The 26,121-nt window shown below is 38.1% G+C and overlaps 2 protein-coding genes across 2 annotated transcripts; both read right to left on the reverse strand.

Annotated features, from left to right (window-relative positions):
• Positions 1 to 1,011: 1,011 nt before the first annotated feature.
• asf1bb (anti-silencing function 1Bb histone chaperone) lies at positions 1,012 to 4,620 on the reverse strand. Its single transcript, XM_063883569.1, has 4 exons — positions 4,250 to 4,620; positions 3,439 to 3,554; positions 3,054 to 3,230; positions 1,012 to 2,078 (listed from the first exon to the last, which is right to left on the reverse strand). The coding sequence occupies exons 1-4, from the start codon at positions 4,356 to 4,358 to the stop codon at positions 1,881 to 1,883; spliced, it is 600 nt and encodes a 199-aa protein (XP_063739639.1). The 5' UTR covers positions 4,359 to 4,620; the 3' UTR covers positions 1,012 to 1,880.
• Positions 4,621 to 6,005: 1,385 nt separating this feature from the next.
• Positions 6,006 to 25,833, reverse strand: LOC134864524 (complement C3-like). The gene is made up of 43 exons (XM_063883566.1): positions 25,634 to 25,833; positions 24,558 to 24,753; positions 24,262 to 24,424; positions 23,304 to 23,398; positions 22,850 to 22,938; positions 21,617 to 21,699; positions 21,422 to 21,509; positions 21,138 to 21,240; positions 20,380 to 20,500; positions 20,063 to 20,178; positions 19,518 to 19,658; positions 19,109 to 19,208; positions 18,568 to 18,662; positions 18,251 to 18,442; positions 17,952 to 18,107; positions 17,670 to 17,799; positions 17,162 to 17,230; positions 15,967 to 16,164; positions 15,765 to 15,882; positions 15,561 to 15,649; positions 15,292 to 15,431; positions 14,364 to 14,576; positions 13,861 to 13,924; positions 13,666 to 13,755; positions 13,253 to 13,459; positions 13,049 to 13,124; positions 12,801 to 12,960; positions 12,501 to 12,596; positions 11,682 to 11,832; positions 11,178 to 11,263; positions 10,836 to 10,913; positions 10,583 to 10,738; positions 9,932 to 9,994; positions 9,704 to 9,785; positions 9,537 to 9,585; positions 9,271 to 9,361; positions 9,054 to 9,143; positions 8,866 to 8,968; positions 8,620 to 8,709; positions 7,539 to 7,631; positions 7,305 to 7,388; positions 6,499 to 6,643; positions 6,006 to 6,287 (listed from the first exon to the last, which is right to left on the reverse strand). Exons 1-43 carry the CDS (start codon positions 25,708 to 25,710, stop codon positions 6,146 to 6,148), a joined length of 4,968 nt encoding a protein of 1,655 aa, XP_063739636.1. The 5' UTR covers positions 25,711 to 25,833; the 3' UTR covers positions 6,006 to 6,145.
• Between the last annotated feature and the right edge of the window lie 288 nt (positions 25,834 to 26,121).

Genomic DNA, 26,121 nt, shown 5'->3' on the forward strand with positions numbered 1-26,121 from the left:
GCCTCACACTGACTCTGTGGACCATCGACGTTACAGTCAGACTCCTCCAACAGCATCTCTGTCGGTGTCATCCGCACCTTCCGGTGTTGCAGATGCCCAAAGGCCCCATATTATCATGTTCCTGAAAAGCCTACATTTCACATAGATCTGCATCTTAATATTACATTTGAATATTTACTTGAGTCTGTATTAGCAGCCTGCATTTAAAAAGACCCATGAACAAACACCCAAGCTATAAATAAGACATCCCTACAGCTACTGCAGGGTCTGACACCATCATAGTATGGCTCTGCAGCCACTACATTCATGTCACATCTCAGTGTGTTTTGATTATTATAATAAAAGCTTTTAATTATTATCTGTCGAACATATAGTTAATCGAATGATTTCACTGGCCCCTCAGAAATTCAGTGGTGGGCTGGAACCAGAGACTGTATGTATAAAAGCTGCAACCAAGGTGTTACATTGTCATTAAAAAAACAAAACAGAATGTTGGTAAAAACGTGGGAAAATAGAACCAACAACACAGCAAATAAGTACCAGAAGAAAAAAATGGTGCATAAATAAGTTCTTATTTAATAATAACTTGTTTATGCACCATTTTACATGCAAGAATACTCATTATGGGTTTGTTTAAGATTGTTTAGATCTTACCAGCAGCTATGTACACCATCTTGCTAAACCGTGAAAATATGAGAACAGTAAAAGGACAGAAGTAACCGATGAAGGCAGAGGAGCCAGTCCTTTCACCTCAGAAGTGATAAAATCAGTGAGCAGACAGCCCCCCTCCCTTTTGTGCTGCAGTTGCCTGGCAACATGAGGCTAGAGTGAAAATGGTGGAGTGAGGCTGCTACACTTTATGAATGAAATTGGAAAAAGTAAAGGGCGCCAGAGAGGGGAGGGGAATGAGTGGGCGACACACACACATTGCTGTTGCTGTGCTCTTCTTTCCTCACTAGTCTATGTGGAAAGCAGCCATGTAAGTACGATGTGATTAACAGAAAGCAGCACTAGGTTCACAAAACAAACTTTATTAATCCCATCACTGTTACAAATAATGAGGCAGAGAATTCAAAGTAAGTACAAAAAAGTAAACATGCCTTCACTTCCTGAAGACAAAATAAGCGCTGAGAAAACATTATTTACAGTAAGCCTAAACCATCCGAACAACATGACTGCAACACGGAAACCATTTCTCCTTCGTTTCCTTTACCTAAATGGTTTGTGCATGATTACAGACAGTTTTTTGTAACATTTTAAAGAACATTATCTGACCTGGGGCCTGTTTGAAGAGGCAGGTTTACAGAGTAATTAAACAGCATATAACAAATAAAAGCTACTTCTTGCAACAGGCCCCTGAACACGGCCCATATTTTAAACCCAATACACGATATCTAAATCAGATGAGACAAACCTTTCAGAACAATACCATTCTTTATTATAAACAGCTAGTGCTACATCTATTCTGACATATTGAGTACTGCCCATATATTTAATCAGTGCTCCAGAGGGCAATATGAGCAGCACAGTATGAGTATGACTTGCTGTGAAGATTTTGTGGTCTTAAGATCACCCAAACTTGAGGCCTCTAAACTTTGTCTGGCTCAGCTTTGACATTATCTTAAAACAGTAAAATAAGGCAATGTTGGTTGTGCAGGCCTGTGTGTTGAAATGCACAAGAGACAAAAACAGCTCCCAGATCCATCCCATTTGTGTGTGCTGTATAAAAATAACGTTCCTGCTGTCATATCCCCGCTTCCTGTAAATGTCCACATGTTGTCTTGAAAGATCCATGACCTCTTTGTCCAAATGTGTGTTTTCACTGTGGTTGAGTGTATTGAAAAAAGAGCTTATTGTCCATTATCTTAATCTGATGATTCTTACATGCAGTCCATGGAGTTCTCCGGCATCAGTCCAATAGGTGGCATCTTTCCTGGTAAACAGGACGGAGGGAGCATGCCGCTGATGTTAGGAGACGGGTCAACATTTTCGCCATCCTCCATCTTGTCTGCTGAGCCCTCCCAGTTGATATGGAAACGGGTGACACGGGGGTTTGAGGCTAAAATGTTCCTCAGGAGCTGAGAGAACCAAAGAGACATTCGTGAAATTACAGATTGACTATTAATGCTGGAGATATCCTCACTTTAATTCCCAAATATAGGTCAAGTTTCAACACTTTTCTTAATGGAACTAACCACCATCTTTCATTGGTCCCCATCTGCCTGGTAAACATGCAATGACTGCAGGATTGTGGACTTCTAGCTAAAACTGATGTAACCTTGATAGCTTACCATGACAGAAAAGAAAAATACACCTCATAAGCAACAATTTTTAAAATGAGATCCCTGTCAGGTGAATAGAAAAAGGTTCCTTTTCCATATACAGTACAAGTTACACAGAGCATACTTCAGAGAGTCATGGCCAGTTTTGAGTAAGCTTCTGTTCCACTGGCATTGATGCAACTGATTTCTCTCTGAGCTATCAGGGCTCCACTTCATCAGGCTGAGTATAGGAAGGTACTGGAGTTTGCAGGTATATATTATAAGCAATAAGCAAAATATGTATCATCTATACTTCTATCCCTGATATTAGATACTGACTTATGTTTAACTAACTCTAACCTGCATTGAGCAGTGTAGGGCTTATTCAACTGGGATTAATTTTCACATCAATTCAACTATTTATTTGTATAATTAATCAATCATTCGTCAAAACTTTAAATGTTCAGAGATGAAAGTAGCAGAATGCACATTATAATCTCAGAGAGGCATAAATTGTTGTCCTTGACTAAATGTTGTTGAACCAACAGAAAAACCACAAGAGATTTAGTTTCCTGCTTTAGAATAAAGTGAAAACTACAGACAATAAAAAAAGAACTATATACATTATATATTAAAAGTTCATGTTATACTCTTGATGCCACTGTATCCTGTAATATCCATTTTCATAACAGCAGAGAGCAGTAAAAACCGTGTGTGTGTTTAAAAGACCCTGTCCACAAGCATGGCCCATCACTGTACTGTATGTCTTTGCTGAGTGTACGCGTGGGGTACCTGAGCGTAGTCTGGTTTCAGAGGTGGGTTTTCCCTTAGTTCAGGATCTGTGTATTCATTGTTGACATAGTAACCGATGCGGATGAACTCCTGTCCACGGTACGTGCAGGTTATAAGGACAACAGTCACTCCTACAGCATCAGTCTCTGGAATCAGCCCTGTGTTAGGAGCATCAGCCTGGCGGTACGAGAGGAACATAAAAAAAAAAAAGAGTCATTAAAGTAAATCAAAGTAATTATCCTTTTAATGCAGCAAGGGTCAAAATTAGGAACCAAACTAGGGAAATCCAACACATTTACCCACATTTCTTTGGAGAGAAGTTCAATTATTCTCTGTGGTCTAGTTGTATGAGATGAGAGGTAACACGTGACCAAAGCCGACTTACCTGAAACACAAACATGTGTCTGCCAGCCGGTACCGGGCCGACTAGAACAGAGTCCAGAACCTGGTCGTATTCCTCGCTCTCAGCTGAACCCACATAGATGATCTTCCACTCAAGATCTGAAACCATACACAACAATTAGACTTACAAAGGTGAACAGAATAACATCTGCAGTGTATTAACAACGCTTCTCCCTGCAGACCTTTGTGTGTAATAGAGCCATTGAAAGCTGAACAAATTAAAAAATATGCATTAAATACAGAACTTGTGGCACATTTGTATTATCTATCGAACCTAACATTAAGGTATAGGAGTCGGTTCTACCATACATTGAGGTTACATTGTGTGCATCACTGTTGTATTTATGCTGAATTCGTTTTTTGTACCTAATAAACTGACAAATGCGTCTACATGCAACTGCTTCCGTTGTCTCTGCTCTCAGTTCGCGGCAACTCGTTGAGTTCGCCTGTTGCTACAGTAACGTAACGGGAACAACCAATCAGCTTCTCGGGAAACACTCCTCGGAACGTCCCCGAGCCAATCACTGCATGCGGGAGGCGGGGCCATGAGCACAATCGCGCCAGCGCCAATTTTCAATAACTTGTCAAATGATACCTCGCTGTTTAGCCCCAACGACAACTAATCGTGATTCACGGTCAAAAAACACAACGTTCTTATCAACAACCTACGATTCGTCCATCTACCTTTGGTGTAGTAGTTATAAGTAAAGCAGAAGGCAACCAGCGACTTAGCTAATACTTTAGCCAACATACCACAAAGAATAAGAAAACTGTTAGCTGAAAACAATACCTACCTTCCGGCAAATCCTCCATGCACTCAAACGTTATTTCAAACTGAAAGGGATTTCCAAATCGGCTCGGGTTGTCCAACACAGCAACATTTAACACTTGTACTTTGGCCATAACGGTATCTTCTGAGGCACCTCGATCTGGAAAACTAACTTAGCTTTGCTGAATAAAGTTTAACGAGACCCTCGGCATTGACTATCGCTTTGTTCGTTGACTCGTACGTTTTGACGTTGCCTATCGTTAAAGTTATGACTTTTCTTCTCCGAGAACACCAACAAAACCCAAAGGCGGCCGGGCTAACGGAAGTACGTCACTTTCTTCTTCTTCTTCTTCTGCGCCTGTATTCTTCTTCTTCTTTGGGTTTAATGGCGGATCGCAACCAACTTTAAGGTGCATACCGCCACCTACTGTACAAGAGTGTGTAACATTATGTCATTTACCCTTTCTTAAATTGTACTCACCAGCCTTGTGTTATTTAAAAAAGTAAAGAGAGCCTTCCTGGTGACTCTTACCCCCTCTCCCTCTGTTCGCAGTATCCCCATTAAATCCCAGTCCCTCCCCGCCTCTTGGACTTTATCATGTAACCTTTCTCTTTCTACTGCATACATGGCACAGGGAAATATGATATGTTCAACCTTTTCTTTCACTCCACAGTTCCCACATTTGTCACTATTCCTTTCCCTCAGTACAAACATGATGCCATTTAAACCTGTGTGATCCAATCTGAGTCTTGTTATGATGATTTCCTCCCTTCTGTTCCTTTCTTTGTAGTTCTTTGTTATCACTGACTTTTGTATTGTATGGTACCCCTTTCCTTTATGGTCTTCCTCCCACCTTTTCTGACATATCTCCATTCCTTTCTTCTTAATCACTGCTTTTCCTTCTCCTTTTCAGAGTGGAACTGGTACTGTTATTTCCTTTTGTAGTGCCCCTTTTGCTAGTTTATCAGCACACTCATTCCCTTTCAGCCCCTCATGCGCTGGTACCCAACAGAACTGTACATCCATGCCACCTCTGTGAAGTCTTAGCAAACTATGGTACAGTTCAATGATTAAATCTTCTCTGACAGATTTTGGTGACTGCATGCTTTCCAACACGGCCATTGAATCTGTGCATACCACCACCCTATCTGGTCTGACCTCTTCCACCCACTGTAACCTAATAATGACTGCCACTATTTCGGCTGTATACACTGATAACTGATCAGATAATCTTTTGGAAATAGCTATTTGGAACTCAGGGACATACATACCAATTCCCACACACTCCTGTTTGTTCTTAGAACCATCTGTATATATTTTGAGATAACTGTAGTAGTTGCTCCTCAGGTAAATACTTGTTTTAACCCCTACTTCATTCATTTGCCATTGTCTTTTCTTTTCCAGAATACTCATATCGATCTTTACTTCTGGGAATAGCCAAGGTGGAACGCTACTCACTGGGGTGGTCCTGGTAAACCCTAAGGCCTCCATTCCATATTTCTTCATTTGTTCATCCCTTGTCCACCCAAACCCTAACCCTAAACAACTGATCATACAATAAAGCACTTTAAAACCTCCAGACAAAAGTGCTCTAAAGAGAAATTAATTATTTAAAAACAAAACAAAAAAAACCAGCTCAGTTCACAAAGAATGCAATCAGTAAAAATAAAAATAAAAAGGGAGGATCAAAAAATAAACAGGAATAAAATAATAACGGCCACATAGCAAAAACAAGAATCTACATCAACTAAAAGTTAATATAAATATAAAACACAGCGAATAAGATTAAGATCATTTTATTTTAATCAAACCACTGCAACATTTTAAGCCCATACATCTCATAGCAGTGAGAGCTGTACAAGATGGGAATAATGTAAAAATATAAACAATTCCAAGACACATTTATTTTCTTGAGTTTCCCTACTGCTGACATCCAAAGAGTTGGTACTGCTGGACCATCTCTTCCATGCCCAAACAGGTAGGTCTGTGTTCATCAGCTTGACACTCAGCTTCTGTGGGCCAGTACTCGATCCAGGTTCTTTCTCCAAGTACATACTGATACCTAAGGAGAGCAGAGTGAAGAACACATTATGCCTTCATGTGACCATCTATCTGTAACAGGAAGCCTCCTTGCTCGTTCTGGATACTGTATTACTCTATCAATAGCAACAGAAGGGGAATACAACACATCTTGACTTGATTTAGTATACAAAGCAGTGAAACAGAAAGATCTTAAATTCCCACACCACACAATCAGATTCACACAAACTTACGATTGAATATTGTCATCTCTGTGAATATCGTCTGATGTCCCCATGATAAGGTACGTCTTGCCCACAGCCAAATCTAAGGACTCCCTGCAGTGCGGATAACTGAGGAATGTGCGAACTTTATTCAGAGGACCCACATCAAACGTTCCTGTAATTTAAAATTAGGAGAACAAAGAAAGGGTAAGGATCAATGAGTAGCTAAAGATTAAATCACAACACAAAATACTTATTCTCAAATATTCCACTGGAATCATTCTAAAAAGGAACAGATGTTTCTGGAAACACATTTATTCGCCTTCTTGCCAAAATTAAAAGGGGCCCTGTTATGCTTTTTGGGGTTTTTCCTTTCCTACAGTGTGTTCAATCAGACAGAGGGTGAAAAGTGGTGCTGTAGCAAAGGCAGTCTGAGTATAAACGTAAAGCACTTTTTGAACGATAAAATCGGTAACCCTAATACCAAAATGCATCATAAAAGGGCCCCTTTAAATTGATCCCACTCTCATGATTGTATAGTAATTATGCAGCCAACATCTACTAACTCTGCTCAGTATGCAAACAATTAACCTGGCTCTGTCTAAAGGTTGCATGGTCCTCCTACTTGAGCCTTACATTTTGTTGGTGCAATCTGTAAAAATAGTACAAAAACTAGTCGAACATGTAACTGCCTGACATAAAACGCATATTGTTTTAGGGGATTAAATGTGCACAGACATTTTTTTAAAAGGAGGTTAACCAATTGTTAAGTCCTTAAAGGCACCCTGGAAACATCAGGGGGTATTCCATTTTAGGCAGTTGAGTTAGAAACCCACCTTCTTTGATGACTTCCAGTATACGCATTGTGTAAATGTCTGTGGATACACCATCTTCAAACGCTTCCAGTTTAATTTTGTACACTGAGGACAGACACAATGCATATTGTTAGCTCATCTGTTTTATTCCTCACTTGTTCTCCCAATCTCATAAACTCACACAAACAAACACATTAATTTTTGGGGTTTAAAAGTGCTATATTGAGTAAATGAAATCCATTTGTTCTCTCTTACCAAAATCTATTTTGCTGGTTTCTGTACTCTCACAAGCCTTAGCTGTGCGCTGATCATTGCTGATTTCTTCCTTCTTCTGCATACTGCAGTTCTCTGGAAATACACAATTGGCATAAAGTTAAAACACATCCAATCAACCGTTTACATTAGTACATGAGTGTGGATTACGGCAGCTGTATTTACATCACAATTTAGATTATTAGTGAGATTTATTTTAGACTGCAGGTGCTTAAGATTTAATCTGGTGATTTACTGTAAACTACGTTTTATAAACGTTTCCTTTACCAGATGGGAAACTAAGCATTTTTCTCACAAGGTGTACAAATCAGTCTGAGAAAACAGACTTTATGTTGTAAATCTGAGAAAGAATCCTGGTGATGCCATTATGGTTTGGTGCTTGCAGTGTGGCTTTCATGGGGACATTGTCGTTCAGTGGCTCCAACACTTGGGTCCAGAATGAAGTAACTCAACAATCATGATTGATTTCCTTAAAATCAAAAAAAGATAACTTTGGTGCCCAAATGATGAATTCTAATACTTTCACCTTCACTAAATTCTCCTACAGTTCCACCTTTAGGTTCATACTTTGCCTTTTAGCAACACATCTTTACTATTCATTGATGAAAGTACATAGTTTTCATTTTTCATATGCTCTTACTTCTAAAAAGTTGCAATTAACTTTTATATGATAGTTCATGCAAACACCTACACAACAAACGCCTTTTCCATTAGCATGCTAACATGCCAAACTAAGACGAAAACAACAATAACCTGTTTATCTGTAAAGACATTGCATGTTAGCATTGTCATTCAGAACATGTTAGCATGATGGGAAGAGCATTTAGCTAAAAGTGTTTCTGTCCATAGGTAAGACTCTCAGAGTTACTAGCATTGCTGTAGCCTCTGAATCTTTGTTTGATCTTCTCTCCGCCCTTTCTTTTTTAAAGTGCAGTAATGGATAGCTGCAATCACCACAAAGTTTACCCCCACAAAGGACAATTTTAGTGTTGTGTTATTTAGAATTTTAAATAAACAAATAGCAGTTTACAGTGGATGGATAAGGTCGGTTTGACCCATTTACCTTCAGCACATGTGCATTCATCACCTCTGCAGAGCCGCAGTAGCTGTCCACCTTTCCTCTCTGGATGGTAAAACTGCACACAATGTGTTTCTGCAATAGAAAAGAAAGAAATGTAAACAGGTATTTACGCTACTTATAAAATATACATGAAATACTTGAACATATGTTAATGCCTGATTATTGACAGTGTTATATTCTCTGACATCTATTGGGAGCAAAGGACATGGAGGTTTCTCTGAGACTCACGCTCATAGTATTCATAGACAGACACAGTCGCTGGTTGTAAGATGCCTACTTTCATCTTCTGATGGACCCTAAAAATGATTTCTTCTGGTAGTGTGTGAGAAACCTGTAGACAAAGATGAAATTGAGATAAATACACATAAGAAAGGCAGAGAGGAAAAGTATAGAGGAAGGAAACAGCGACATCTTACCTTGTCCAGGTAGAGGATAAGGGAGCCTCTGTCTGACAGGACTTTGTCCATCTCATATTTTGCAATAGAGCGTGCACGTCCTTTGGATAACTACACACAAACAAACACACACACACACAATCAGACAGCTAATCATAAAACACATAGTTTTTCTCCAGACAAAAACCCTGCCTAGTGCATTTCTTGTGGGTTAATGTGTATCTGTAAAAGTTCTTACTAAGTCCAGGTCCTTTGTGTTAGCGGTGAAGCCAGTTAGCAAGCCAATATCCAAGACTGACATTGTTGCATCTCTTTCCTTGTCCTTATACCTGTACACAGGATAGATTGAAGGAAATTTAAGTTTTAAGAAGAGATGAAAAAGGATAATGAACAGAAACAGAGCATTTAATGCAGATTGTAAAATATAATAATATTGTAAATAGCTGGTTACAAAAATGTTATGAATAAAGCCATGTGCCAGTGTGTTGACTTGGTTGTACTTACAAAACCTCTATCCTCAGCTTGTATATGTTCTCGTCCACATCCATTTTGTCTGCAGGAGCAAAATATGGTATTTGTGTTCAGTTAAGTTGTTTCTCAAGATTAAGGTTTGACAAACAGATGGAATAAATTAAACAAAAAAGAAAAGAAAACAGAAGGCACTAAATCACCTGGGATGAGCTCCACTGACAGGTCAAACTTCTGACAATCACTTTCCTTTTGTTTAGGCAGAGCGTAGTACAGCGACACCATCTGTCACACAGAAAAGGTGCAATATGTGATATAAGTCTTCACAAGGTTAAAACGGTATTAAGTCAAATCTTAATTTGAAAAAAAGACACATCAGTCAACAGATAATACAAATGTGAGTATTAAATATTAAAACATGTTGTACTCACTGTCACTTTTGCTTCTCCTGATCCCTTGGCAGTTACCTTCACATCCTGGTTTATATCATTGATCTGTAAGAATTTAAATATGAAGACAAAAAAACACAGTCAAGGATAAGCAGATATTAAAGTATTGTCTCAATATTATCTGTGTGAAAAAATCAACAATCGGTGTGTAAATGTGCAATGTGTAAATTTAAAACTACTTCTGCAAATAAAAAATCTGACATATCTAGCAAATCTACAAGGGAAGAATTGAGATCCACAAGTGACTTTAGACTTCATAAATAAAACTAGATTCACAAATGTTCAAACGTTACATATGTTAGGAAGATAGCTTTACAAATGTGCTTCTTTTATTTGTAAATTAATTTTTAATTTGTGCAGTTTTATTTTCAGATCACCTTTATATTTGAAATGTTTTATTGTTTACAGATCGTTTTTGTTTTAGTAGAAGACTTCACACAACACACATGCAGAATTTCAATCTGTTCACACAAATTGTATTGAGACAAACCTATGCCACATGGATGAGCAACTGTGTGTGTGTGTGTGTGTGTGTGTGTGTGTGTGTGTGTGTGCGTGCGTGCGTGCGTGCGTGCGTGCGTGCGTGCGTGCGTGCGTGCGTGCGTGAGTGTGTGTGTGGTGTGTGTGTCTTACCTTAGATGTTCTTGTGGCAAAGTGGTTTTCCCTGTTGAAGTTGAACTTGTCAGGCTTTGCTCTGCCCGGCAACAAAATGTCCACGTTCAGATCATACTCTGGTTCTTTAGCACTGGACCAGTACTCTGATATAGCCTGGTACACCATAATGGTGGCCTTAAGAGAAAAAGAAAGAAAAAAGAATGAGAAAAAAAACAAGTTATAATCTAAAACAGGATGGAGGTATCAATATGGAGAGAGGAGTCTTTGTTACCTGAGTCGATCCATAGCCTCCGCCCACCTTCTGCTGTTTGTTGAACCATCTCACAACAGGTCTGGCATCTTCAAAAGCCTTTATTAAGATTAAACAAGTAAATGGTTTAACATTTCTGTCATTCACTACACATTGAAATGATAAAAAAAACCTTTAAAATATAAAAATAATCTTGACGATCAAATCAGTTACTTATACATTGTAATACTTAAAATATTGGTTACTTAATAGGGTAAAATGTCACTTATATTTTGAGGCTGTGACATTACTTAGAGACTAAACGACTAAGTGGTGGAATTTTTTGTAGCATGACAGCAACACACACAAATGTGACATGCTCACCTGGGCCTTGACAAGAGCGAGAAGTGCATAAGCTGTAGCCTCTAGTGTGTAGACATGTCCCTTAGGTGTCGGCCAGTGGTTTAACTCTAAGGACAACACACATATCTTCATATTACTTTGCTATACATCAAACAAGCTGTATTTACTTATAAATCCAGAATAACTCATTTTAGAAAATATATGGAAATAAAATAGATTAGGAAATATTAAAATGTTCTCGCTCTTAAGAATTTGAACTAATACTCATATATCTGTTTTTCCAAAAGTGTTACCGATATTTGTTGTGAGTAGGACATCGTATGGCTGGAAGACTATTTATGTCAAATAGAGACTGTTTCTAAATTAGCTCAAACATTTGACATTTCTGTACTGAGCAAAAATCATCCCATGATACCAATGTGTGTGTCAGGCTCTAATTAGTTGTAGATGAGAAATCCTTTTGAATCTAACACTACAACATAGACAATGTTTTCAAATACTAGTTTAAGAATATTATAACAGCACCTGGAGAAGCAAACTTGTAGAGGATCTCGCGGTTCATTTTGTTTTCATTGGCCATGGCATATGACGTCATGGCAACAGCATATGGGTTGGTGAGGCTGGGCAGACGCTGTTGCAGATATGCCACAGCTTTGTCTATACTACCTGGTAGACTCTGTAGAAAAGTAAGGGAGCAAAGAGAATAAGCTGAGAACAGTCAGATAGACATTTTTAGGCAACCAAAGCAAAAAATGACCTTTCATGAACTGAAAAGACACTATTAGAGAGTCTAAAACGAAAATGTGGACAACATCCTAACCGGAACACCATTTTGGTTACTATTCAATCTCAAGGTAGCCACGCCATAAAGCAAACACTGATTAGTCGTCTATTTTACTCTAAATAAGAACATCATTTACACAATGAACATCATTCGGCAATAAAGAAGACTCAAATCTAGCAATTGCGACCATTAACTCATTTGGAAAACCTTTACTGAGCTAATAAATCAAGTGAGAAGTTGGGTTATTTTCTTTCTCTATATATATATATTCTTCTATACAATCTGACTTGATTCTGCAACCATTGGAATCACCCCCTGCTGGATATTACATGCCGCTTTAAGGCACATCCTGATTGGCTTCACCTTTTAGACCTGGAAGTTGTAGCTTGGACGGGAGCAGCAGCTGGCTGTAGAACAGGGCTTTGCAGCTTTGCTTATCTGAGATGCTTTTGAGTGGTTTAGTGCTTCAAAACCTTTGTTTTGCACATCCTCTGTGTGCAAACGGTAAATAAAGAGATGAGGGAAAAAGAGAAAACATTGTATGGATGTAAAGTACTCACACTAACACTGGCAGTACATAGCGTTCGTGACTCCTGCATAGCAATGAGGCTGAAGGCTGTCATGGAGGCATCTGAATCTGCGCCGCGCACATCACCCTAGACACACACACACACACACACACACACACACACACACACACACACACACACACACACACACACACACACACACACACACACACACACACACACATTTATGTTTTCCTTTTAGATTTAAGTCGTTGACATGTTTTTTCAAATTGATTTGCTATTTTGTAGCACCTAGATGAAAAACAGATTTCTATAAACCAATGAACGCACCATCATCTCTCCATGGATCACCCGTCCAATTTCTGTAAATAAGCCATCAGGTTGCTGTGCGTTGAGAATTAGATACTTGATGGCCTCACAGATATGTGCGCTTTGCACTGCCACCAGATTGTTTGCCATGGCAAATACCTTGGCAACATAGGATGTCAACCTTAGAGGAGAAAAGAAGGTATAATAGTTTAGTTTTATTCATACGTGACATACATCAGTGTGAGTTCAAAGATGTTTAAAGGCCTCACCAGGAGCTACTTGGGTGAGTTGTCCACACAGCAAAAGACCCATCAGCTTTCCGGTAATTCAGCTCTCTATTGTAGCCTGTACACAAACAATTGGATTGATTTTCTTTTGCAAACTTCTTCTGCAATGTCCATTAATTTAAAATCCCGCTCACAATGGCATTAATACAATTCTGCTATCTGTACTGAATGTATCAGTGAGCCTACCAGTCTTGATGTGTTCGAGGGCTTCATTACGTTTATGAAAACCCACAGCTTCCCACTGATTGGTTTTGTCTAAATATGTGGCTGCAATGACAGGTAGGGTCATGCGGATCATGGTCTGCTCTCCACAACCTATGGGCTGTATGATCAGAGTACCCATGGAGTTCCCGCTAACGGCGTTCTCCACGAGTCCAGAAACTTGTTCTCTCCCTGAATTCACAAAGACAGACAGAAAATAACACAAACTTTATAAATCAACAATAAGAAACCATTAAGCAAATTTAAAAGTGCCCAACGACCAGTGAGGTAAATATTTCCCAGTAATAACAGTACAAATGTATAACAACTGTATAAATAGTTTCCATTGTACATGAACTGTATCACATATTATTCCCAAATATGACATTCTGCCCCACCTGTCACAGAGATCTGTGTGCTAGTCGGTGTGTTTGGAACCAAATCTTTCTTAGGAATTCCACTGTTGAGAGTTTCTACTTGTTCACCATCTAAAGGGAGAAACCATGGGCAAGTTGGAGTATCAATTAGCAAAAGATAAAAAACGTTGATAAACTACTATACTGTATAATGCAGCCATGTCAGTTGTAACTCACCTACACCTTTTTTAGTGGGGTCTAGAATTACAGTCTGAGGAGATTTTACCAGTACACCTTCAGGCTGGAAAAACAACAGTTAGGGCAAATATTAGTAACCACAATTATTTGTATTACTTTTGAAGTAATCATTGTTTGCTGTTGTTTAACAAAGTCAAATATGGTCAGCATTTCATTAAGATATTCATATTCAATAAGATGCATTTCATAAACATGGCAGTTTATCAAATCTAACTTTACCAGACTATATATATCTCATAACCTGTAACTGTAGCTTCGTCACATTATTAAACAGACACTATTTAAACTGTGATGTGTAAGGATTTGGAAACGGCTTGTGGCTTGAAAGCAGTGGTAGTAACAAGAATATTGCATCCATAATTAACCAGACCTCAGATGACTATTTTTTTTTATGACAGTGCAAACATTTTACTGCAAAAACAGAACAATTCTAAATGGCGTAGGAAAAAAAAACCAAACAACACATGTAGTCTTTTTCTTACCACCACCCGCAGAATCTTCATAATTCCATCATTAAGTGAGGAATCTTTAACAGCAGCTTTGACCTCAATTTGGAATTCTCCTTCTTTCATGGGAATAATGACGAAGGGCACAGATCGTGTAGTTAGAGCCCCAATTCGGACCTCCTGGCGATATTTTCCACGCTTAGAAGCTGAACTGCACACATTATCCTCCTCAATCAGATCCACCCGCACCTTGAGAACAGGACAAAGATGGACAAAAAGAATGGAGAATGTGAGGTTGTACAAAGATAAAGACTATTATTGAGGAAATAATAGGATTATTATACGCTAAATATTGAAGTAAGTTTTCCCGCTACTGAGGTCAATCGCATCTATCATTTTTCCATCCCAGTTCAGATAACAGTGCCCCGCCTCTGCCGCTGTATCCAGAACTCATTATACATCCATGAGTGTAGATTTGGCCATGTCCACTACCGCAGGATGGAACGTCAGAGCATCACCTGTGGCGTTTTCATACCACGAAATATGAATTTGGCAGCTACAGCAGCTACATAGAGCATATTTTTCAATGTAGATTGATGAAAATAGTGATTTTCAAATACTTCTTTGCGTTCTGATAAACGCTATATTGATCAGATTAAGCAGCCCCTATAGTTTTTTCCCCAAGCTAGACATTGTATTACTATAACATGACACATCCGTAGAAAGCTACGTCATGCTTTCGTCATGCAGGTAGGCGTAATAATTAAATCTAAACGGGGTTGGAAAAATGATAGACGCAGGCCAACCACCATGTGAGTAGGTAGTACACTTATCAAAGTCTAGAGTAGGAAGGTCATACCCTCTCCTTTTTGATACGGTTTGTCAGTTGAATATTTAGTGTTGATTTTGCCCTTTAGTCTAAAATGTTCTCTTGCCTCTTATACTGTATGTAACACAGACTTACAGTTGCAGGATCAGGGCTGTAGTTGTGTAGGATTGCCTTAACTTCCAGCTGCTCTCCCCGGACAGCAGAGTATGGCAGCCTGAGATCAATGAAGAATTCCTTCCGCACAATTACCTCTAACGGATCACCAACACAGATTCCTTTAAGATGAGAGGGAACAAAAAAAGGGATTTAATTGAGAAAGAGAGTGAACATTTTTAAGGGATAGAAAAAGTTCAAGGTTAGATTCCTATCTCGAAAAATATAGCTTTCGGTAACTGAATCCTCACCGTGAGTTGTTGATAGACTAATGCCAGTAAACTGCCAGGTGGTGATTGAGTCTTGCAGTGGAATATTTTTAGTCACTGATGTGGTATCACTGAAACAAAGAAAATGTTAAATCTTTGTGAGGTGTAGGTAGACTTAAATCTTAGTGGCGTCATTATTGAAGTAAGTGTGTTTTTTGTGTGTATACTGTATGTCAGTTGACTTACCATGGGTTCTGTCCAGGGCAAGCAGGTAGTTTGATATCTGACCACAGCCAGCTTTCAGGGAACTTGGTGCGAGAAACAATGTCATTGCTGTCCATGTAACTGTTGTCATCGTCTTCACCTAGAGTGTCAAACATTTTTTCATTTAGAATGTTTTGTTACTACTACCATGGCAAAAAAAATATCCCTTGTCGTGGTCTCTTACTGCGAGCTAGTTGAAGGCTCTCCACCTTGCTCTCAGCTCGTTGGTTAACCATGTCCTTGCAACAGTGCAGGAAGGCTGCTGCACAGGCTTCACCATCAACAATGTACTCTGCACGCCTTTCACAGGTGTAAGAGAGGAGGGTGTCCCTCATGCCATCCAAACAACAGTCCCGTTGCAGCTTTTCTTTATATTGACTCACTATTAAAAAAAAGGGTTTTGAAGAAGAGATTAGAGAAAAAAATAGCTGTGTGCAAGAAGGACAAACTGGAAACAATAAACTATTTTTATGAAAAAACGTAGTATGTATGTAGTACATTTACATATTAACTCAATGAAGAATAAAGTAAAAAGACTCTAACCTAGATGACTTCAAAGAGGTATTCAGTTAAATCAAGGCAACCTTTCTGCCTCTACCCATATTACTGTGCTACTGACCTGCAGCCCATTATGACCCCTCCCAGGGGTTGTCTGTACTCCCTGTCTGCTCATGAGAGACATATATGAATTACTCTCTGCCAGCGGGCCTCATTCGTCCCTCCTCCTCACCTGCCTATGCTGGCTTCTTCTTAGTACAGAATAAAGACAAGTTCTTGCGGTCGTGCATTCGACTATGGTGGGCTGAATGAGATCACAGTGAAGAACCACTACTGCATGAACTGTGTAACGGAAGCACAGACTGTATATAAGTAGTAGATGTAGTTACCATGATGTCGGCCATCGGCAGTTACTACAACTTAAAAGCTAGGGTAAGGCATATTGGCAGTTGCCATCTGTTAATTGGAACAGTGACAACTGGATTTCAAAGAGACTATAAAGTTTAAATCGAAATTCAAGCAAAAACATAAGGTCAACCCAAAGTAGGAGATCAAACCAAAGGAAATGCGTAGTAACTACTTGACAATCAAAAGATAGCCGCAACCAAAACCATACCCTGATTTTGAATGTATTTTACTCTAAATGGGAACCTAGGGATTGAGAACATAAACTTGTCAGAAAATGTTTACTGAGGTAAAATATGTGGTTAAAAGTCTGGGCTTTTTTCAAATACTTCCAAAAAATCGAACACTGTTGTATATGAGATGTAGGTTTAAGGCAATTATGTGTTGGTTTATCCTTTTAAGACCTGAACGTTTCCCCTCAGACAGAAGATAACAGGAAATTAGGTTATTGGTTTGTGTAGAGGTTTGGTTCTTACGTAAGCTGGTTCTGACTTCCATGATTGTAGTTTCTCGTTTCCTCCTGCTCGGTGCCGGACATTTCAATTCTGAAAAAGCAACACGACAACATCTTTTACAAAACTCATCAATATTCAAACTACTTTTAGTATTGCATAATTGATGTGGTACTTTTAAAATCAGAGTGAGGTAATTTCTCTGGTAGGACACGTGAACAGGGTGTGGGGGTTAGAAAATGTAATACGTCTGATTTGTGTAAACGATAATCAATTGTATAAATGTGTTTAAGTGCTAAAGGTGGTTTTTAAAATCACCTAACAACAAGTACAATTCAGCTCATGGGTCACCATGGTCAATACAAACTTGGAAATGCCTCAAAGGGTAAATTCAACCAAAGACACATTTTCCTACGAAGAAATACCCCAAGAAGTATCTGACCGTATGAGTTTATTGATTCCATGTTTAAGGTATCCGTATTTGAGATTCTTGCATGTTTGTTCAGGGAAGGGGAGAGCTAAGAAGGGTCACCTTGTCTGTAGGGAGTCCCAGAAGCCGTGTTGGTTTCAAACAGCAGCCCAGCGTCGTAGAACACACTCATACCGTCCTTCCCTCCACCTGGTGTGCAACCTGTGTCATATTTCTCTACAATGTCCCACACCTGAGCATAGTGAAAGTCATTCACACACAAATAAATAAACAAGACTTAAAGACAAGACTTAGACGTATCTGGAAACCCAGATTAAAGTTCTGATATGACATTAGACATTTATTCATGCAATGAATGAAAAAAATATGATATAAATAAATGACCTTTTTCTGTGTGAGGCGGTGCTTGTTGTTAAGCACATAGACACCTTTGTCAACTGCCACCATTCCCACTATGGCCCCTGGGTCTCCTGTAACCCTCAGGCTAAACATCTTGCGGGGTTCATAGGATGGAGAAGGTCTCGTTGATTCCAGCTTCAGCTAAATGTGAAGGTGAGGTCAATTAATTAGACATGCAGTTTTGGATTTGTTGAACAAGTTGCTTACATAAAAAATGTCAGATGAATACACTAATAATATACTAAATAAATCAATTTGTGTGTGTTTTGTATTGCGGATCTCACCGAGCCCATGCAGGAGTCTTTGACATCCACCCAAACAGAGTCTGATACAACTTCATTCCCATTTGTGTGGTAATAGGCTATGATGCGGAACGATGGCAGCATTTCTTTGGTAATGGGAATTATCAGGGAGATCAGTACTTGACCTCTTGTCTCGTATCGGCCTTTTTGCACAAGCTGACCTCTGCTCATGATCTAGGGACACAGACTTTCATATCAGCATTTATTGCACTGAGCGTGTATGCTGCACTACACAACTTGATGGATGCAACAAAAAGGATAGTATATACACACATGCACAGATTTTAAACATCTCTCACCAGGTATGTGATTTCAGTGTCATGATTTTCTTGCCTGTTGAGGTTGAGGTTGATTTTCAGGTTATTTCCTATTTGTACTTCAGCCGAATCCACACCTGCAAATATGACATGTTGTGATTGCAGTATTTCAAGTATTTCTAAAGTAGAGCATTGTAGTACATTTTTCCCCATAAAATAATTATATTATACATTTCTTCTGATAGACAGTCATTATGGCGCAAGAGTGTTTCAGAGTAACTTATTATATAAAAGCGAAAAATGTAGGAACAAAAGCATGTTTTCCAGATGAATGATTATAAAGTTATTTGGCTCAATACCGCCCAATTCTTGTAAACTTTGTTCCATAATTTTATACACGCGTTACTCTGCTTTCACGCATAATTTGCCATAAGGCCATGATAAGCGCGAAGCAGATTGGAGTCTATGCCTAAATGAGCTCCCCTATGTAATGAATTGAGGATCAAATTAAGAGCAAACCGTGACCCAAAGATGAACAATTTTATAGTGGGATACATAAAGATTCCCACCCCTCGTTTCTTACCTATGTGGATATAGTTTTTGCTTTTGGTAATATATGGGAGGGCTTGCATGGTGGCTGATGCTTGTCTGTTCTGTGAAATACGCTGATCATTCGTCCTTGCCTGAAATTAAAGAAACACAGATCATTATACACATGGTTGGATAAATATGACTTGAAAAGTCCAGAGTCATTCCTATTCCATCTTTATCCTGGCTACGATTACACTTTTCCATTCACATACTTTAAACTAAATGTTAAAAGTGAAGCGATGAGCTATAATGAAGCAAAAGAATCTGCTGATAGCTCTGCTTGAATTCACCTTTAAAAATGAATATAAAAAATGTTTATGATGATTATTCATTAATAGTAGGTTTAAGTTTACATTTGTAAAGCGGCCATTGTTACCTGTATGGATTTTTAAGAGACTTACATTGATTCTCAGTTGTGGGTCCCTTGTATTGATGGTAAGCCTTGCCATGCCATTGTCTGCGGTGAAGCCATTCACCTGGCCTGGGTCAACCACAACAGCAACACCTTGTGCTGGAGTGTTGTCAGGATTCAAAACTTCTACCTACACAGACAAAAACAGTTCAAGTTTTACTGTCTCACCTCGCATCTTATAAAAGGTCAAAACTCAGTACTAATAACCAGCGCTGTTCACTAAGTATTATGTCTTTATAGTGACACAAACTTTATCGGGTACATTTCTCAATTTCTCTGGAATCTTACCTAAAAGTAAAAAATCTGTGTTTACATCATAATTCAAATCCAGGATAAAAAAATTGCTGTGATCTATCATTGTTTTATAATATAGCAAGAGAGAAGTAAAACTGTTTTTCAGCAACTGAAACCTTTTCTGTGATGGCAGTCCTTAATACATAAAAAATATAGCTATACTTTTGCTAATGTTATTTAACTTACTACTTTTTTACTTTTTTATAGTATTTAAAAAATAGTTAAAGCAAAGAACTTTACCGCAACATCGAAGGACATTCCTGGTTTAAAATATTTGGGAGTTTTCTTGAAGTGGATGGTGTAAGGTGATTTGACAATCTGAATATTTCTCAACTCAGCCTCCACCATTTCACCACCTGTTAACAGATGCATAAACATCGTATCAAATCAAAACAAAACAAAACAGATGACAAGCTTATTTTGTTTATAATGTAATTTATATTTTTTACATTTGGTCACTTTCTAGTGAATACAGAAACACGTATCCTATCTTAATATATTTATGTTCCCCCCCCCCCATTTGTTTTTTTTGGGAATAGTCTCAGTTTCTTTCTTACCATCCTCAGTCAGCACACTGACAGCTACAAATATGGATTTCGTCTCCAGTTCGTCAATGTTCTCGAAGGTCCTTGTGATGTGCTCTCTTTTCAGAATGACAGCTCCAGCACCTCTCTCAATCTAACAGGTTTCAAAATGTGTCTTAAAGTGTTGTATATTGTTACAGTGAACAGTTGGTAGTACTTTACTAAACTTGTAAATCAATACAAAAGATGAATTTACAAAAAAATGTACAAAATGTAATTTTCTGCTGCTCAGGGTCAATTAAAACAATAACAAAAGACAGTATTTTGTCACCACTACTGTGGTCATTGTGGTAAATGTTAAACATGCTAAATATACAATATCCTGAGGTGGGAGAAGTATTCAGATCTTGTACTTAAGTAAAAGTAGAATTACCAGAGTTTAGGAATACTCTGTTAGAAGTAAATGTCCTGCATTCAAAATGATACTCAAATAAAAGTACAAAAGTATTAGCATCAAAATATACTTAAGAGTACCAAAAGTAAAAGTACTCATTATGCAGATTTAAGTGTGATTATATTTCACATCATTAATCCAAATCTGAAAGTAAATAAAGGTTATTAAAATAAATGTAGTGGAGTAAAACTACATAATTACCTCTGAATTGTATTGGAGTAGAAGTACAAAGTATTTCAAAATTGCACTTAAGTACATTACTTGAGTAAATGAACAATGTACTAATGAGACTCTTCTAAAACACATGTTAAATACAGTAAGTACAGGATATGCTTACCTGCACTCTCTGAAGAGAACTTGGAAAGCTCTTCTTTTGGCCTTCATTTATGACCCCAAACACAACGTAGGCCATCCCATCCACCTCTTGACCAAACAAATATCTAAATCCACGAGAGTGACATGTATGAATCAAAACAGGGTCATTTTTGAACAAAGTAAAAACAAATGACTAAGAGACTAAAAGAGCAGGAGTGCCAAATCAACCTCTAAACAACAGCCTTTACTCACTCCCAAAATCAACCAAACAGTCTCTAAAGCCACAAAACAAGAACCTTCCCTTACGTAGCTTTGATGTTGACGGTGAGCTCTTGGTCGTCCACGTAGAAGAAAGCGCTCGAAGGATTCAGTTTAACTTCAAAACTGGGAAGCACTGTAAAATGAAATGACATTTATGGTTTGACTAATCCAGTAAAAGATTAGTGAATGTTGTGAGTTGATTTTGGTTTTAAATGAAAGTGCAGGTGATGGGACACTCACCATATTCTTTGACCTCAAACTCTGAATAAAAGCTCTGCTGTGGGTTGCTGTGGAACTTCGTGACGATCTTCCAAAGACCCGTACTAATCATAAAAACAGACAAAAATGCACATATATTCATGTAACACGTTTAAATACTCATTTAGAGAGGTAGCAAAGTAATACAGGAATCAGGCCTCAGACTCTGTGAAGGTTTTTATATCTTGTTAATTCACAAATGAATTATATAAAAATTAGCTGCTGAAAATAATTATTAGTTCCTTGGATGCACTCACCACAGAAACATTTCTGAGGTCTAAAAGGAAATGTTTTCAGGTTAGCAGCGTAGTAGGGAGTAAGAGTATTATTACTTTTATTGTTTGTATTTTCGCGCTGATTATTTTTACTGTACAGTTCGTAGGGGTTAAATGTTGGCCTACTTCTGTTGAATCTGTCTATTTACAATTGTAATAGATAAAGAAATGAATAAATTAACCATTTCTTTGAGAGTGAGGTGACAATATAATTACCAAAAGAAGACTGTGTTATCAATCCATAATCATTTCACCCAGAAAGCTAACATGCCACTTTAGTACATTCAGATGTTGAATTTAAAAGTCAGTATATTTAGAGTCAAAGCAAAAATGACACTTTTTGCAATCTAGTTTATCCTGTTAGTCCGTCTTATCATGTAGTCACATTATGAAGTAATTTGAAATCCCAACTTGTTGGTTTACCAGTATTTATATATATGTAACAGATACAGTCTGGGAAAAAAACTAAATACTATATTCGACTGATTATAGGTCATTTCACACGTGGATAGGCACATTAAATTAGCCTCTTTAAATAATAACAAAATATGTATATTAATAGGCATTATCCTTGATGAATGAGATGGATAAAATAAAACATAGCAATGTTTCTTCAGCTAACATTAACCATGACACTCTTCCCAGTTTTAAAATACAGATGAAGTGCCGTAAGATGTAATAAAGCCCAGGAATGACTGTACCAACCAAGTTGAAAATATATTTCTGATTCAGAAAGTCAAACTCCACTACTTCTTTTGACTTAGCAAATATTAATACTCACAACCCTATCTTTTCAATTTTATGTCGTTCTGATCCAGTGTTTTTTTGAGACGTCATTGCGTTTCCAGATTTCATACAATATATCACTTTTAGTTTAGTTATTTTCCCAACATTGAAATTCATTTTAGAGAACCAAACATAGACAAGATGAACTACTAACCTGACAATTTCAGCGAGTTGGTAACCTCCTGAGTGGATCCCTGATTTCAAAGAGACTGGATCAAGTGGTAAAATGATGCCTTCAGGGGTCTAAAAATGAGCAATATAAAAAAAGAAAAAAACATTTACAGAAACAAGTTAATGTTGTAAATCCACGCTATATGGTATGTTATGCGTTTCTCCATGAGCTTGGTCATTGTCTCCAATGAGGCTTTCCAGCTACTCCTAAAATGTCTCTATATACCACTAAAGGAAGTGGCTATGTTTAATATGCAGATACACCACTAGAGGGTAGCAGGTGATAGGACAGGTGTTCCTAAAGTAACACAACCATAAACTCACGGGGTTGGCCATTTTTTGATTTAAATTTTTGTAATTTTCTGGAAAAGTATCTACTGTTGAGAATTACCAAAGAGGCTTGGTATATGTGCTTATGAAAGATCAGAAAAGAATACCACAATCTCAATGGCAATAGATGCATCCTTTTGGTTTTCGTCATCCCTCTCCACGGGCTCCATACGGGGCGTCACAGCAAACATCCTGTAATGAACTGACATAGAAAAAGACTGGACCTAAGACTTTACTTTTTGATAAAAGCTTATAGGGCTGTCTCAGGCTTGCTTTGTGCCGGCCCCTAGTCATGCTGCTATAAGCTCAGACTGCATCTCTTTTCCTCTTCCTCTCTATGTTTATGTACTAATGTCCAATACATGCATGGTAATAATTTGGAATCCCCAGATTTTTCGGAATCTCTCCTCTTGCAGAAAGCCACATTTAATCGTTTGATCGTCATTTGATCTTAAAAGATGCCCCTTCCTCTTGGATTGTGGCTGAACCTGGTGCAGTTGTCCTGATTGAGGTCCTCTGCTACTACTATGTTTTAAAGGTTCCCTATTATACTCTTTTTCAACAATATATTAAAGGTCTCAGATGTATACAAAACAGGTCTCTGAAGTGTTTGGCTCGAAATACCAAACAGATCATGAAGTGTAGCATGCCATAAACACCTCTGTTTCAGCCCTGTTTCAAAGTGCTGATTCGTTGTTGTTTAAAAGACCCAATGTTGCTCTCGGAACAGATTCAGGTGATAAGGTGGGCAGTTGTTACCTTGATTGGTTATTGGCTAATGGTTGCACAACCCAACAAGAACTTTTGACATCTGTGACAGATTTCCTGAAGCTTTCTGAATCTTTTTACGCAGAGGGGACACATATTGATGTATAAAATATATGAAAAAGTAGCTTTTGCACAATAGGTGACCTTAAAGTCATATCTTTAGAGTCTTCATTTTTCACTGATTGCTTAAAGGTTTTAAGAGTGATTTTCCTAATCAGCCTCAGCCCGTTAGTAATTTGTGATATGGGGCTTTATGAAAAAATATTGCTTGATTTATTGATTGATGAATTAACTCACCTCTGCTGTTGGGGGTGTAGATGGTCTTGTCAGTTTGGATGAAGATATACCCAGACTGAAAGGAGACCAGGACAACCTTCTCAAGCAGTCGGTCAGGGAACTGAGCTTGCAGATACACATACTGCTTCAAGCTGGGATCCTTACTGAAGTCTCCAGTAGGGATCTGAAATCAGTTTGAACAACCACAAACAGTGCATTAGGAGCAGGGTTTGTACATGATGTGCATTTTTGAATTAAATACCAGATTCATTGTGATCATCTAAGAAAATGCAGCTAAGTTACATCAGATCATTTACCATTATCTCTACCAGCTCCTGGAATTTATGTTCACTGGTGAGTGTCACAGCTGCAGTTGCCAGCCTTTTGTTTTTGGTTGGGTGGTTCATCACATGGACTTCCACATTTATATTTGCACCAGTGCAGTCTTGGCACTCCACAAAAATGTTTTCTGCTGTTCCTACCCTCAACAAGTTAGGGGCAGACATCACCTCCCTGCAAAGCAGTGGGCAGAGAAGAAGATATATATTAATGTGAATGTGGTGTCACTGAGAAGAAAGAACCGCATGCTGTTTTGGATGTGCTGAAAAAAATGTATTTAAAATAATACTTCACACAAAATGATCATTGTTCTTATTGATTACTCACCTTGAATTAATGATGCCTCTATGGTTTGTTGCCAATTATCAAACAAAAAAAGTATGATGTACTGTACACTACTATAATATAATTCAGGTCTCATTTATCTGGCTGAATCTCACAATTTCAAATACTTACTCACGCTTGCGCAGGATGAGTCCAAAGCGTTTCAAATAGTAAAGTGTTTGGGAAATAGTGAGCATACAAATAAATATATGGGATACTTCATGAGTTGTGTGTATGGACTTAAAGCGGTAAAATAAATAAACCCAATTTGTAAGAAGATAATTAAAGGTAAAAGTGAGCGGGTCTAGAATATTCTCTTTAAGTTTCAATTCCCCAAACTGGAAAAAAAACCCAATCTATTTTGAAAGATGAGGATCATGAGCTCCAGTATGGACTGCACACACATTAAGTAATCTATTGATTACATTGACAAATATCCAGCACTGGATCAACACAGTATTTCATCATGTCTCGAGACCCTTGCTCTGTCTGGAGTTTTGCATCGTTGTGCAAACTCTAAACAAAAATTAGACCAACTTATTGGCATCATTTGAAACACCACATGAACTTGAATTTTGTAACACAGACTGGAGTGTAGCTACTCATTATGAAAGACACAAGTTAAAGTAAATCCAAAAGCTTTTTCTCAAATATACTCAAAATATCTATGTTTTCTGAGCAATAATTCAAGCCAAGCTGGAGTTAATAAAGGTACGCCATGTCTACTTACAATGGAGCTCCATCAGCAAGAGAAGTCAGGGAGACGAAGGCCAGAGAGGCCAGCATCCACAGCAGGGTCTTCCTCATCCTCCTACCTGATCCTGATCCGCTGTAAATGAAATGTCGATGTGCAGCACCCTCCTTTTATCCACTCAGTGCCCCACGACCACCTCACTTTGTCTTTCTGTACACACGTACAAACACAACCACATACACACCATTTCCCAGCAGCAGTTGAGAAACTGATAAACATTACGTCCACTTTGAGGAAAAAGATAAACAGTAAAAAATCAATAATGGGTTTACATGTTTGACTAACTTTGGAGCATAAAGTTGAATGGCCAGTTCAAAATTACTGTCAAATAACTATTCTGCATTTATCTTGTTTTTAAATGAGATAACTGTTAATGAGATAAATGTTCTTCTTTTCTTGTTTGGGAAATGTTACTAATGTTTAATTCTGAACCTGCTGAATCCGTACACACAAATCATTGAATA

Source organism: Eleginops maclovinus, chromosome 5 (assembly GCF_036324505.1).
Source record: "Eleginops maclovinus isolate JMC-PN-2008 ecotype Puerto Natales chromosome 5, JC_Emac_rtc_rv5, whole genome shotgun sequence".
Lineage (NCBI taxonomy): Eukaryota > Metazoa > Chordata > Actinopteri > Perciformes > Eleginopidae > Eleginops > Eleginops maclovinus.